At 39.8% G+C, this 15,030-nt stretch overlaps 1 protein-coding gene across 1 annotated transcript; it reads right to left on the reverse strand.

Moving 5' to 3' along the window:
- PSMC2 (proteasome 26S subunit, ATPase 2) lies at positions 1-14,864 on the reverse strand. The gene is made up of 12 exons (XM_036327608.1): positions 14,701-14,864; positions 11,155-11,192; positions 10,717-10,798; positions 9,314-9,413; positions 6,745-6,876; positions 6,274-6,346; positions 5,811-5,906; positions 4,484-4,648; positions 3,285-3,372; positions 1,226-1,428; positions 1,037-1,133; positions 1-950 (listed from the first exon to the last, which is right to left on the reverse strand). The coding sequence occupies exons 1-12, from the start codon at positions 14,768-14,770 to the stop codon at positions 793-795; spliced, it is 1,302 nt and encodes a 433-aa protein (XP_036183501.1). The 5' UTR covers positions 14,771-14,864; the 3' UTR covers positions 1-792.
- Between the last annotated feature and the right edge of the window lie 166 nt (positions 14,865-15,030).

Raw genomic sequence — 15,030 nt, forward strand, 5'->3', positions numbered from 1 at the left:
TTGAAAATTTCAATGCAACATATTTAATACCAAAATTTAAACCATTTATAAAATGAAAAAAGTACTTATCTGTACAAAGCCAATTCTGGATTTTCTAAATTAGATTATGTGCATATACTTTTTGATTTAACTGTAAATCAATTCTTCTTGATTAATTTGAAATTAAGTCAAATTAAAATCAACAATTACAATCAATTATTAATTTAAAATCAAGTCAAATAGCAAAGCAGAACTTATTACATAAGATGCTTCTTCCACTCTAAAAAACGTTTGGCCAAAGCTTTATTATGCAACGCAGTAGGGAGAAATCATGGAAATGCATCTGGTCATGTGCCCAGATGAGCTATTCTGATGCGGGCACAATAGCACACTGGTTAGGAGCACAGAGGATAGAGCTGATAAACTTGGACTTTAATCCCAGCTCTGCAACAAGTCAATTTGGTAGGCAAGTTTTTGCATTCATTAGATCAAGATCCATTAGATCTACCTCACTGGGCAGATGGGAGGATATGACATATGTACAGCACCCAGCCAATATATGCCTAAGACATACATGCTCTAGCAAGCACTTTAGGCTATGAAATCCTTAAATGGTAGTGGATCAAAAAATAACGTACACTGTAATAATCTTTTGTGCCTAATGATACTAAATATCACCTTTTATTATACTACAGAGAAAAAGTATCTGAAAAAAACATTTTAAAACCATTTATTTTTTGTGTGAAATGGTTATTAACAAGTCTATATAAGCTTAGGATTCCAATTAAAAGTGTTTTCATGAAAGCTCAGGGCTCAGTTGTATGTCATGTAGCGGGGAGTAGCACTGAATTTGGCATAGGACTTAATGACCTTATTTACAGCTTCCAAGAAATCCTTCTCAGTAGCTATTTTTCGCCGGGCTCTGATGGCAAACATACCAGCTTCTGTGCAGACACTTCTAATCTCAGCACCTGTCAAACAAAAAGAAAATAATAGGCTTCATTAAAGCAGCCTGGACAGACAGACCAGCAAATATAAACAAGACCTTTCAACCTACCAGTACTATTTGGACACAGTCGTGCTAACAATTCAAATCTGATATCTCTTTCAACACTCATTGAACGTGCATGGATTTTAAAAATGTGAGTCCGGCCCTAAAAACAGGGGAATTGAAAAATATTACAATGGAAAACATCACAGGAAGAAAAATTTCAAAAATCCCTTTTCTAAGAAATGGTTTTCTAACCTCTAGATCAGGTAAGCTAAATTCAATCTTCCTGTCCAGTCTCCCTGGCCTCATCAGTGCTGGATCCAAAGTGTCAGGTCTGTTAGTGGCCATCAGTACTTTAATGTTGCCGCGAGGATCAAAACCATCCAGCTGGTTGATCAATTCCAACATCGTTCTCTGTACTTCATTGTCACCTCCAGCACCATCATCAAAACGAGCCCCTAAGACAAAAGGAAAGACTTATCCAGTCACAGGAGCACGAGCATAACCTGAAAGTACTGTTACTCTCAGCTCAAATCATGCCCTCCAGGGCAAGTGAATTCCAACTTTAAGCAAATCCTACAATAACTGCCTGATTTTCACAAAACTAATTAGAAAGTGAATCTTTCAAAAGGCTCGTCATAGATTTATTTAACATAGACTTCATTAAAGTATTTTTTGCCCTAGCCGGTTTTGCTCAGTGGATAGAACGTCGGCCTGTGGACTGAAGGGTCCCAGGTTCGATTCTGGTCAAGGGCACATGCCCAGGTTGCAGGCTTGATCCCAAGTAGGGGGCATGCAGGAGGCAGCCAATCAATGATTCTCTCATCATGAATGTTTCTATTTCTCTCCCTCTCCCTTCCTCTCTGAAATCAATAAAAATATTTTTTAAAATAAAAATAAAGTATTTTTTAAATCTTCTTCAAGGTACTTTGTTTTGAAATCACTCAAATGTACACCAAGACTAGGCAGCAGAATACATGAAACACCTATAATGTAAGAAACTGCCATACTCTTCCACATTTCTCAAAACTCTTCTTAAAAATAAGGCTAGCACCATAATACAGTAGAAATATAAATTACACTATCACTATTTTGGATACATTAATGTACTCTCAGATAAATGTCTGTCTCATTTCAACCAAAATAGCAAAAACAAAACCAAACAAAAAATAAGCCTCCAAGTATATATTTTCATTTTAAAATTATAGAGATACATACTGTTGTATTAGCGTATTATGTACAAAATAACACAAAAAATTAAAAAATAAGATTTAAATTAAATAAGGAAAAATTGGTAGTATTTTCTTCCTGCACCCTAGTACTGTTTTAAAATATATTTTATTGATTTTTTACAGAGAGGAAGGGAGAGGGATAGAGAGTTAGAAACATCGATATGAGAGAAACATCGATCAGCTGCCTCCTGTACACTCCCTACTGGAGATGTGCCTGCAACCAAGGTACATGCCCTTGACCAGAATTGAACCTGGGACCCTTGAGTCCACAGGCTGACGCTCTATCCACTGAGCCATACCGGTCAGGGCCCTAGTACTGTTTTATACACAACCCACCTTGGAAAGCGTAAGTTCAGAGCATCCTGACATTGTAAGGCTTCTGGCTTCTTCCAATGACACTATAAAAATTACTTCAAGATCACCACACTGCATCAATATACTGGGCTCAAGTTAACCACTTGAAGACATTAACTACAGCCTGTCCCAATTCCACAACGTCCACCCAATATAAAAGCAAACTCTAGATAACCTAACCACAGTCCCCTAACAGTGTTATAAGGTCCACTATATTTTCAAGTCATTTTTATCACTAAGTTCCTTAAATAAAAAATCTCTGGCCAGTTGACACTTCTCCCTAGTAAGGATCATTCCTCTTATAGACTATAACAACAGTCAAGGCCTACAGAAGTTTCGTTTTCAAAATCTATCACACTACTTTACAACTCTCAAAAACCCATAAAATAAGCAGGGCAGGAATTATCATGCCCATTATAAGATGAGCAAACTTAGGCTCAAGAGTTAGTTAAAACAAGCGGTCTAGATCGCACAGTTAATAGTGTATTTCATCAGATCTATGAAGCCAACAGTAACAATACTTATGTACACTTTATGAAATACCAGCACCAATTAAATTATGCCCCAGTGCGTTCTTATCACATTAAGTGAAGCTGTATCCCAAGTTAGGAACTGTTTAAGTGTGAAAATATGTCACATGAATGAAATTAGGAAAGTACAAAGATAAAGACTTTGAAAAATAGCAAAGCTATATAACATTTCTTTTTACTTTAAAATACCATCCATACCTCCAATAGCATCAATTTCATCAAAGAAGATAAGGCAGGCTTTTTTTGTTCTGGCCATTTCAAAGAGCTCTCGAACCATTCGTGCCCCCTAAGGGGAAAAATAATTTAATTTAGAGTTAATTTTTAAATCTTCAAGAATATAGTAAAAAGTTATACTTCAAACTTTTCAATATTGCTAAAAGTATCCTCAACTATTATTATCCCAGGCTTTTTCCAAAAAACAACAACTGAAGTTTGTTACCTATTCCATCAAATTAACCTTATTCATGTTAAATTAATCTTATTAGCCTTAATTTTATGATTCTGTGCCTAGTAAATAGCCAATAGCTGTAAGAACTGAAGAGGTCAAATTAATAAATAAAGCCACCATTTCAATCAGTAACACCTGAGGAAATAAAAGCATTTGACTGATCACTTGGCGTTTCTGATCACTGAATTTGATTTGTAAGTGTTGCTCAGAGACTAAACGTACTGCATAGCTCAATTCATGCAGTTCCTTTTCTAATTCTTATTGTAAGTATTCTAGTCATTAACATTTCAGGTACAACATATACAGCCCTAGACTTACTCTCTAAGGAAAAATCTGTGTGTGTGAGAGAGAATGTGTTGTGAGTATAGATAGATGCTCCATGTTCTTTCTTTCTCAGTAGACCATCAAAGGTTGGCCCTAAAGCAAAAGCACACTTCTGAATGCATTCACCGGGCATTTCTGGGGTATTTTTCTTACTAACCAAATTTGTAGAAAAAGTCATATTTCTGAGGCGATGCATGGTAATTAAAAATGTTAAGCAGGCCCTAGCTGCTTTGGCTCAGTGGATAGAACATCAGCCTGCGGACTGAAGGGTCCCAGGTTCGATTCCAGTCAAGGGCACATGCCTCGGTTGCGGGCTCGATCCCCAGTATGGGGTATGCTGGAGGCAGCCAATCAATGATTCTCTCTCATTGATGTTTCTATCTCTCCCTCTCTCTTCCGCTCTGAAATTAATAAAATAAATAAATAAAAATAAAAATGTTAAGCAGTTATTTCCAAATGACCACAAGGGAAAGCTGGTGGCTTCTACATCTAATAATCACAATCCATCAATCAAGAAATTTCAGGTCTCAATCTTTCTATGTGAAACTGCCATTTAAATTTCATCCCTGCTTTATAAATTTTTCACAGAGCTACAAATTCTTTGATTATGATCAATTTACTTTACCTCACCGACATATTTCTGCACAAGTTCAGATCCAATAACTCGAATGAAGCAAGCATCAGTCCTGTTAGCAACTGCCCGAGCACAGAGTGTCTTGCCTGTACCCGGTGGACCAAAGAGCAGCACGCCCTTGGGAGGCTCAATGCCAAGGTTAACAAACCTCTCTGGCTGTGATGGAGACACAATATTTATAATTATCACTCACTTCTGTATAATAAAAATAAGACTACTTCTACATCAATATATTTAAACCAAAACTATTAAGTCCACAATCTATATACTTGACCTAATAAGAACTTTACTTATTCTAAAATATAAGATATAAACTAGACTCATATCTATAATAATAAAAGGGTACTATGCTAATTAGACCAGACGTCATTCCAGACATCCTTCGGACAAAGCCGGGGCTGCGAGGGAAGCCCGGGTCCCGGGTGTCTGCTGGCGGCTAGAGGGAAGCCCGGGTCCCGGGTTCCCAAGGGAAGCTGGTGCTGGCAGCCGGGGAAAGGAAGGCCTACTCTTGCACAAATTTCGTGCATCGGGCCTCTAGTAGATACGTAAGGCTGAATGGCTTTTAAAGGCATTTCTACTATCTAGGCTTAACAATTCTTTTTTTCTAATTTTAAAATAATTGCAGTGTTTAAAGAACAAAAGTAGCCCTAACCAGTTTGGCTCAGTGGATAGAGCATTAGCCTGGTAACTCAAGGGTCCCAGGTTCAAGTCCGGTCAAGGGCATGTACCTTGGTTGCAGGCACATCCCCAGTAGGGAGTGTGCAGGAGGCAGCTGATGGATGTTTCTAACTCTCTATCCCTCTCCCTTCCTCTCTGTAAAAAAATCAATAAAATATATTTAAAAATAAAAATCATCATTCTCCCCTTTTAAAAAAATAAAAATAAATATATAACAAAAGTATTTTCTGGTATTTTATGTACTAGTTTTCCATTATTGTCCCAAGTTTACTTCAATTCCATTTAAGCTCTTTTTTTCTTGACATCATTCAAGCACAAGAAGACATCATTCAAGCACACGGTTTCTTCTACAATAAACTGTAACATATTTAACAAACTGCTAAAGGTTATACGTCAACCTCCTGTGTCACTAAAAGTAGAAAATCTTTCTCTTTTTTTAATTGGCTTGATGACTCAATCCTTTTGCTTTCTCTTCTGGAACTTACCTATTCTCCACCCTCTATCTCCTCAAAAATTTCCATTAAGGATATTATAAAATACAAAAAGCTACCTAATAAACAGGCAATTTTAGTGCACAGCGTACAATAGGCTATCATATCTTTATACAAAGAAATTTAAAATGCAACACTCAGCCACTTACATGAAGTAGAGGGGTTTCAACTACTTCTCGAAGTTTCTCAATCTGTTCCTTACAGCCACCCACATCACTGTATGTGACATCAGGTTTTTCCTCTACCTAAAAGAGGGAAGAAAATGTACAACATATAGCCACAGATTTCTGAATACTAGTCCAAAAGTTCTATCTAGTAGAGTAGACCCAATACCCTAAAGAAAAATCAAATTTATACCAAGTAATAATTTTTTTAAATGGAATATATTGCCCAGTGCACTAGAATCACTTGCTATGTTACTTATGATATTGAGAGATAAACTAGCAAAAACTAATAAAGACTTTCTCAACTGAAAAGTGTTTTAGAAAATTTGGGCAAATCAATACATAGCCACATATTAACAATAAATATCAGTTAAAGTTTCAAACTTTCTTGAGATGGATGCAGCTGTATTCTAAGTCATGCCATTTCTTTTTCCCCATAGTTCCTTACCTGCATCATGGTAACTGTTGGGTCAATCTTAGGAGGCAGTGGAATGTGAATTTGATACTTATTTCTGTCCACACTAAAAAGGTAAAAAAGATACTAAGATTTTCAAAAAACTTTCTAAGTGAATTATGTATTCTGTAAACATGAATTACATTAACTCGATCCTTATAACTATCCTCCACTTACACCATGTTACCTTAAATAGGCCGGCAAACTCAACTCTCAAATTCTGCATTTACTTTATGACAGTTGAAGTCATTCAATGAAAGCCATAGTGGGGGTGGGGGAAAAGAGGAAGGTGTGAGGTCAGGAAGTGGATGCAGAACAAAGGATGTTCAAACGGAAGTACTCTGCTAGATCATCCCTTGGTATTCCATGGCAACCAGTACATTCATTCAAAAGAACGCCAAGGATGTGAATGTGACATGGTATCTTTAATATAAAATGAGTATTTATTATAAATAGTAATCTTACCCAACTCTCATCCCTTCTTCAATGTCAGTAGGTGCTACCTGATCACTGAGGTCCACCACAAACTTGGCAAACTGCTTCACGTTGATAATGTACTTTGGGTCCTCCGAATCAGCATTGATTATCTTTGTACATCTAACACAGCAAAAGACTCGATTAGAGTAAGGAACCGAAACCACTAATAACGAATTCAAGTAACTAGATTCTCCCCTGGGCAAGCAGCACACTAATGAGCAGGTGGAAACTAGAACTGCAGAAACTGGGCCACTGTTAAAAGATCCTTTTCTATAGAATATGCTTAATTCCAAGGGCCCACACAAATTAAGCCAAGCCATAACATTTTTAAAAGATGCATACCCCTGGAAATTTAACCCAAATATTTCATCATCAGGAAGTTCTCTGATTTCTTGATTTTCATAACTATATTACTTTATTAGTGATACTTCTCTATGTCTTAAGTCAGCAATTTGCAACTGGTGTGCCACAAGAATTTTTAGAACATGCAGTACCTGACTATTTAGTCAGAGGCACTGACCTCTTTTCCCTTAGATTGTCAAATAAAAAAATGCCAACAGCCAACACAACAAAAGCCATCCAGTTGAATGAATAAAAAGTATACCTTTTTTTGTCCAATCAGCAAATATAGTTTTTGGTGTGCCACAGAATTTTAGTAATTAGTTTGTGTACCATGAGATGAAAATGGTTGAAAACCACTATCTTAAGTTACTTTCCTTTTTATTTTCCCTATCAAAAGACAGTCATCTTGTCTTACACTAAGTAATAAATGTTTTTCCATTCTTTCCTGAGTTTATACAATAATTTTTATTGTTGCAGTTTTTAACTTAAATGTATTTTTTTTCGGTGTGACACATGAAGGCAAATTTATAATTATGTGTACATTATATAGAAAGTACTCTACTGCCTTTCCTCTTCTATATTATTTGTGTACTGAAGAAAAACAAAAACAGAAGACAGAACTCATGTTAGAGAGAACTCATGTCATAATCTGTAACAACAAACACAGGGAAATACAACAGTCTCTGGAGTATGCATACAGGTAGCACGAACAGTAAGGTGAAGATGTTTTGTCCTTGAAGCATTAACTGTGTGACAAAACTGTTTCCTATTACTAGCCAAGATCTACCAGGGAGGCAGAATTACATATATAAACGTATTTATCACTACTTTATCTGACAGACCCTGCCAACACTGTATGCACAAGACACAGATTTTTTAATGCACAGCTGAAAAGGTAGACTATACAGGGTCCTCAACTTCCAGAATGGTGAGACAAGAACCTTTGAAAGTATGCTCCTCCTTGAACATTAAGTGAATGCTGGCAAAAATAGTTAAAAAAAAAAAAAAAGCAAGAACGATTAGCATATTAGAAGAGCAATCTTAGAGGTCCAATATTCAAATGACAGAAGTCCAAAATAGAGGACTTCTATTATTTGGATATTAGAAAATGGAAAGAAGGAAATTATTCAAATAATTTCAAGAAAATGTGCCACCCTGAAGGACATGAGAGCCCAGCATCATGGGTGTAAATGCACCAACATCAAGGCACATCATCATGAAATTTCAGAACAAGTGACAACAAGAGAAGACCCTACAATTTTCAAAGGAAAAACAGGTCACATATCCTGAACTGAGAATCAGAATGGCTTGAGACTAACACTACAGATGGAGGACAATGAAACAATGTCTTCAGATTTCTGAAGGAGAAAAAAACTTTATACCAGCCAAGACATTGACAGACATGTATGGTCTCAAAATATTACCTCCTAATGACCCTCTTTCATGAAGCTACCAGAGAACATGGCCCAGCTAATGGGGGTCAGAGTAAACCAAAAAGAGTTGGTACACAAACAATATGAGAGAGGCAAAGGGAACCTCCAGAGTAAGAAATGACAGGAGGATTGTGAGCCAGCAGGCGTAAAGGGCAACTGGTCAAACTGAGGCAGGTCAGAGAGTGCTGGGGAAGATCAACCTGAGAGATGCAGCCGGCGCCCCTGAGGTATACCCGAGGGAAACCTGATGGAGATGGACCTACTGCGTCTGGAGAGCAGTGTAGGCAAGCAGGAGAAATCGAGGGGCTTAGTAATATACACACAAATTATGGCAAGTAAAAGGAAAAGTGGTACAAGAAAGGGGAAGTAATCACAATTTACTTCCTGGCTCTGTATGAATAGGGTTTATTTGGCCACGATTATGCTGAATACTGATCTAACCTAAATTTCAATGTAACTACATTAGGAGGATGTTGGGAAGGAAGCCATACAGCAGGATGAAGAGGGCCAAATCACCTCCAGTATTTGTTATGTCTGAGGAAGGGACAGTGGGAGCGCGAAGACGGAAGGGAAGATTCACATGTGCCCTGCGTCTTTCTGTATCACTTTGAATCTTTTATATGATTATGGCTTCACCTAGTTCTTGAATAATTGTTTAAGGTACACACTTTTAACCCCAGATACTTTCGTAGAAAGCTTTATTTACTTGGAATTTAGAATGAACATTCTTTATGAACTATCACATTATACCTGAGACTCAAATAAATTTCCACAGGACATACCTCGCAACCTGCAAAGGCTGTTCACTCTGGAGTGTCTGCTTATCTGCAGCCAAATCCCAGAGTGCTGGTGGGGCCAGGCCAGTGTCAGACTCTTTAATACCTACATAAAGAGATTATAAAATTCACTAAAATGTAAGCATCACTAAAGTAAACTTTCTCATCCTCTACACTAATGACATTTTGAACTAAATAATTTGTTGCAGAGGGTGTCCTGGCCATTATAGGATGGTTAGCAACATCCCTGACACTAGCCACTAGATGCCACTGGCACCGTCTCCCCCTCAAGCCCTGAGAATCAAGACTATCTCCAGAGACTACCAAATGCTCTGAGGGATGGAGGGGGGCAAAATCACCAAGCTGAAAACTGCTGCCCTAAAGTAGTCATAAGCCAAAACTTTAATAACATATTTGACATTTTTTGTGGTCAAATATTATAAAATGTCACCACTGAAATTCCCAAGAAAAGTTTCCAATTACTAGGCAATAGCCCACTTACTTCAAGTAGTACCATGTGAGATCATATTTTTATTCAATAAGAAACTTTAACTGGTTTTAAGAGTTTATTAAAGCCCTAGCCGGTTTGGCTCAGTGATAGAGCATTGGTCTATGGACAGAAGGGTCCCGGGTTCGATTCCGGTCAAGGGCACATGCCCAGATTTCAGGCTCGATCCCCAATGAGGGGCATGCAGGAGGCAGCCAATCAATGATTCTCTCTCATCATTTATGTTTCTACCTCTCCCTTCCTCTCTGAAATCAATATAAAAAAAAGTTTATTAAATATGGCTTTGACCAACAGAAACATTAATTGCTTAAAGGATGATATTATTTCTTTCTTTGTGTGTGTGTGTGTGTGTTGTTGTTGTTGTTTGTGTGTGTGTGTGTGTGTGTGTGTGTGTGTGTGTGTGTGTGTTTGTTTGTTTTTTGCTTAAAGTATTACAAAGGGTATTACCTATGTGTCCTTTTTTCCCCCCGCCCTTGACAATCCCCTGGTCTCACCTACCCCCCAGTGTCTTATGTCCATTGGTTATGCTTATACACATGCATACAAGTCCTTCGGTTGATCTCTTACCCCCCTCTCTCCTGTCCCCCAACCCTCCCCGGCCTTCCCGCTGTAGTTTGACAATCTGTTTGAGGCAGCTCTGCCTCTGTATCTATTATTGTTCAAAAGTTTATAATGGTCTCTATTATCCATGAATGAGATGTTATTTCTTAATTGCTTAAGCATTAAACTTGTTTGTAAAAGGAAGTAAAAGAGCTTATTAAATGAGATCCAATTTCTTAAAAGATAGGAACAATAATTTTTTAAAATCTGTAATTCATGAAAGAGCAACATTTATATTTTAAATTCTTTGATATGATTAATACATTACAGTTAGAGAGAGGAAACAGAAATTAAATTATACCAGTGAGCTCATTAATTTTCTTGAGAAGTTGTTGAATGTCATCCTCAACCTGCTTGATCTGCCTAGAGTAAGTGCTCTGACCCTAGGAGATAAAGTTCAGTTTAATTGGAGTATCAAGAAATCAACAATTTATTAAACTACAAAAACACTTAACATTTCACATACAGTAAATATTTGTGTAAATTGTTTTAAATATCTTTCTACAGAGTTCTACATTTTAATTACAAACAGTATAAAAATAATGTTTAAACTTAGACACACTGAATATTTACACTCTGATTTATTCTAGATAGAATCTGTAAAAGGTGACTTTATTTCAGTAAAGATTACTATAAACTTCTATATATTCTCTTCTAATTATTTTGGAAGAGCAATACCAACAATAGTTCTTATTTCAACATAAAACATCTATATTGTGTAGACACTGAAAGGACTTACATAAGTTTTCAGCAAGGCAATATCACCCTCATCCAAAGCTGGGGGAAAAAGAAAGAAAACACATAAGATTCAAACAAAAGAAATTAGAGCTAACAATTCTTTTCTGTTCAAATCCAAAGCTCATTAGTTGAGTGAGAAAAAATGTGCAAAGTTGTAACGATATAACTACAACCTTCAAACAGTTGCTGGAATCCTGGATAACTGGATGAAGGTGGATTTAAAAGAATACACAGCCAGTGCTCAAAGAGATGTGATCCATTAAGAACAGGTAGCCCAAAGAACAGCTTGAGAATCAAAACAACCTGACACTAGTCCCAACAAAGTCAAGCATTTGCTAAGTAACCTTGGAAAAATCATTTAATCTCTGAGCACCAGTTTTCTCATCTGAAAAATAGAGACAATGGTCCTTTCCACCACGAGAAGACAGAAGATGCCTGTCTGCAGCCTGGAAGAGGGCTCTCACCAGAACCCACTTATGCTGACATCCTGACCTCAGACTTCCAGCCTCCAGAACCAATCTGACCATCAGATACCTGCATCCAAGAAAGGACCTTCACCATGACTCACGCTCCCCTTCCCCCGCCAGAGTTCATCTTGCACAACAAAGTTAAATCCAAAATTACATAACTTATAGCAAAGCACATAAAGAGTGGCTTTACCCCTTGGCCAGGTAATTCAGTTGGTTAGAGTGTGCGTTCTCCTGATATGCCAGGTTGCAGGTTCGATCCCAGGTCAGGGCACATATAAGAAACAATCAACAGCCTTAGCTGGTTTGGCTCAGTGGATACAGCGTCGGCCTGCGGACTGAAGGGTCCCAGGTTCGATTCCAGTCAGGGACACATGCCTGGGTTGCAGGCTTGATCCCCAGTATAGGGAGCATGCAGGAGGCAGTCAATTAGTGATTCTCTCTCATCACTGATGTTTGTTTGTTTCTCTCTCTCTCTCCCCCTCTACCTTCCTCTCTGAAATCAATAAAAATATATATTAAAAAGTCAATGAATGCATAATGAAGTGAAACAACAAATCGATGTTCTCTCTCAAAAAAATACATAATGAAAAATAGAAATAATAATTTATCCTCAGTGTTGCTATAAGATTACATAAAATATGAAGAGCATAAAATACTATACACACGTTAGCCACTAACTGTATCCAAGGGATAAATTTATTACCTCGTTGACAGAGTAACATACCCAGAGAAGTACCCAGAAGAAATGTTAAATCTCTGTACTAAGTTTTCCATTAGGTGACTGAGTACCTCTGAGGTTTACAGTGGCCTAAAATATTTTCAAGGGAAAGAGTAGAATATGAGATGAACGTAGAGAGGGAATGAAACAGGGAAGAAGGGCACGAGGAGAGGCTGAAGTTGCTTAGAGAGGGAAGAATTAGAGAAAAGAGAAAAACACACCCTAAGAGTGCTTTAAAATAGTCTATAAGGAACAAAAACAGCATAAAGATGAGACTACATAAGCGCCTATTGGGAAATTGTGTACGAAAATGGTGTGCTGTCTCATGCACCGTGTGTAAAAGCGTACAGTCTCCAGGAGACTAATTTGGCCGTTTCTATCAAAATCACAACTCCACTTCTAAAATGTATCCTACAGCTTGTGTTTGTGCATGTAGTAAAAGTTATATGAACAAGGTTACTCACTGCTCTATAATGGCCAGACTGGAAGAAAAATGTCCATGAATAATGATTAATTTCATACATTACACCCCCAAAACTGGAATACTATGCAGATGCAGAGACATAACACTGACTCCATATAATATGAACTTAGTTCGCACTAGCTGGTTTGGCTCACTGGATAGAGTGTCGGCCTGCGGACTGAAGGGTCCCAAGTTCGATTCCGGCCAAGGGCATGTACCTTGGTTGCGAGCACATCCCCAGTAGGAGGTGTGCAGGAGGCAGCTGATCGATGCATCTCTCATCGATGTTTCTGACTCTCTATCCCTCTCCCTTCCTCTCTGTAAAAAATCAATAAAATATACTTTTATAAAATTGAACTTATTTCTAATACATATTAAAACTGAAAAGCAAGATGTACAGCATGCTGCATTTATGTAAAAAATAAAATACATGAGCAAAATTGCTAGCATATGCATAGAAAATGTCTATTTGCTTCTGTGGATAAGGGGTGGCTGGGGCCAGGGCTGAGACAATTGTCAATGTATCTTTTTTCTCCCTTTTGAGCTTTAGGCATGTAAAGGTATCATCAAGTTAAAGGACTGTTTGTTTGTTTGTTTGTTTGTTTGTTTTTAAAAGAAAATTATGTTTCAGGACCCTGGCTCTGCGGTAGGCAGTTAGACAGACATGAGCAGAGCAAGGGTGATGGGTCAGGTACAGAAATTCACCAGGGCAGAAAGCCCGGGGTGCCTAACAGAGAACAACTGTAGGGTAGGACCGGCCCCCAGTGTGACCTTTCCTCCCCTGGCATACCCCTGGTCCAGCGGTTTGGACCCCCTGACCTTCCCTCCCGGGAGCCCCAGGCCCAAAAAGGCAACAAAACCAGACCAGGCACCCTATGGCTGACCTCAGGGCCAGCTGCTTTGGATAATGACCCCCTGCCCTGAGCCAACCAACCAATTAGTGGAGACCTAGGCTCTGAAAGGACGCACCGGGAAAACTGCTGCGATGTCCCCCTGGGACCTTCCCTAAAATCTCCACCCTCAAAACCCTTAGGGCTGAGCACCCTGTCCCTTCCCCCCACCTCCGTCTAGGCGCATTACCTTCACCTTCCTCACTCCCGAACTCCAAGGGCCCTTCCTTCGCCTCTAAAACGTGTTTCTTTTTTAAAATATATTTTATTGATTTTCTACAGAGAGGAAGGGAGAGGGATAGAGAGCTAGAAACATCGATGAGAGAGAAACATCGATCAGCTGCCTCCTGCACATCTCCTACTGGGGATGTGCCCGCAACCCAGGTACATGCCCTTGACCGGAATCGAACCTGGGACCCTTGAGTCCACAGGCCAACGCTCTATCCACTGAGCCAAACCGGACAGGGCTAAAACGTGTTTCTTAAGTCCATTTCTTCGACAAATTACTTCTTCTACCTCCGTGATTTCCCAAATAAACGTTCTCTTATAGTGTGAGTCTGGGCTCCGAATTCTTTCCCAGCCAGAACTCAGGCCAGGGGCTGCAGAACCCGGGTGCGGGCCGACCCTGTCCCGCCCACAACAGCTCCAGGCTGTCTGTCCCACTTCCCAGCACGGGGGCCCGGGCAGAAAGGGGCATCCAGGGGACCAGCACCACTAGGCGGGGCAACTTTCCACGGCCTGCGAGGCCGGGCGGGGAGCCCGACTTCTTCAAGACCTGAGAGCTGAACCTCAATAACAATGTCAGCCAGCGGGAGATGCAGAAGAACTTGGAGCGCGTGAAGGAGACGGAAAGGGCCGGCGGGCTGATCCGGCTGCGGCCCCAGATCCAATCACCAGCCGCACAAAAGGAGCGAGGACCGAGCGCCCGACAGGAATCCGCCTCGCCCCCGGGGCCCAGCCTGGTGCGAACTCGGCCCGCCCGGAACTCCGGCCTCCGTCAACTGACCTCGGATGGGCTTGTCCTCCTTCTCCTCCTCTTTGGTTTTCCGCTGATCCGCACCGAGGTAATCCGGCATTTTCGGAGATGCAGCTGCCTCAGCCCCGCAGTAATTACACAGCACCTTCCTCGCTTCCGGTGGTGCCTGCCTTGTTCTCCCCCCCCGGAAGTAGAGCCGGCTCCGCGGGCCCCTTTACTCTGCGCACCGGAAGCGGAAGAGCGCCCCGGGATACGCGCGCTGGCGTCCGGGTCGCGGGTGTGGGGAGAAGGAATTCCCTGTTAGGAGAGAGCCCCAGCCCGCGCTACTGCTTCCCCGAGCAACAGATCTCAGGGCCAACC

The sequence above is a fragment of the Myotis myotis genome, unplaced genomic scaffold (assembly GCF_014108235.1).
Source record: "Myotis myotis isolate mMyoMyo1 unplaced genomic scaffold, mMyoMyo1.p scaffold_m19_p_11, whole genome shotgun sequence".
NCBI classification, from domain to species: domain Eukaryota; kingdom Metazoa; phylum Chordata; class Mammalia; order Chiroptera; family Vespertilionidae; genus Myotis; species Myotis myotis.

Coding starts and splice junctions, on each gene's coding strand:
- PSMC2 (XM_036327608.1), bottom strand. CDS start 14,770: ATGCCGGATTACCTCGGTGCGGATCAGCGGAAAACCAAAGAGGAGGAG. Junction 9,414..10,716: donor GAAAATTAATGAGCTCACTG/GTATAATTTAAT, acceptor CTCTTTATGTAG/GTATTAAAGAGTCTGACACT. Junction 1,134..1,225: donor TTAGCTTACCTGATCTAGAG/GTTAGAAAACCA, acceptor CCCTGTTTTTAG/GGCCGGACTCACATTTTTAA.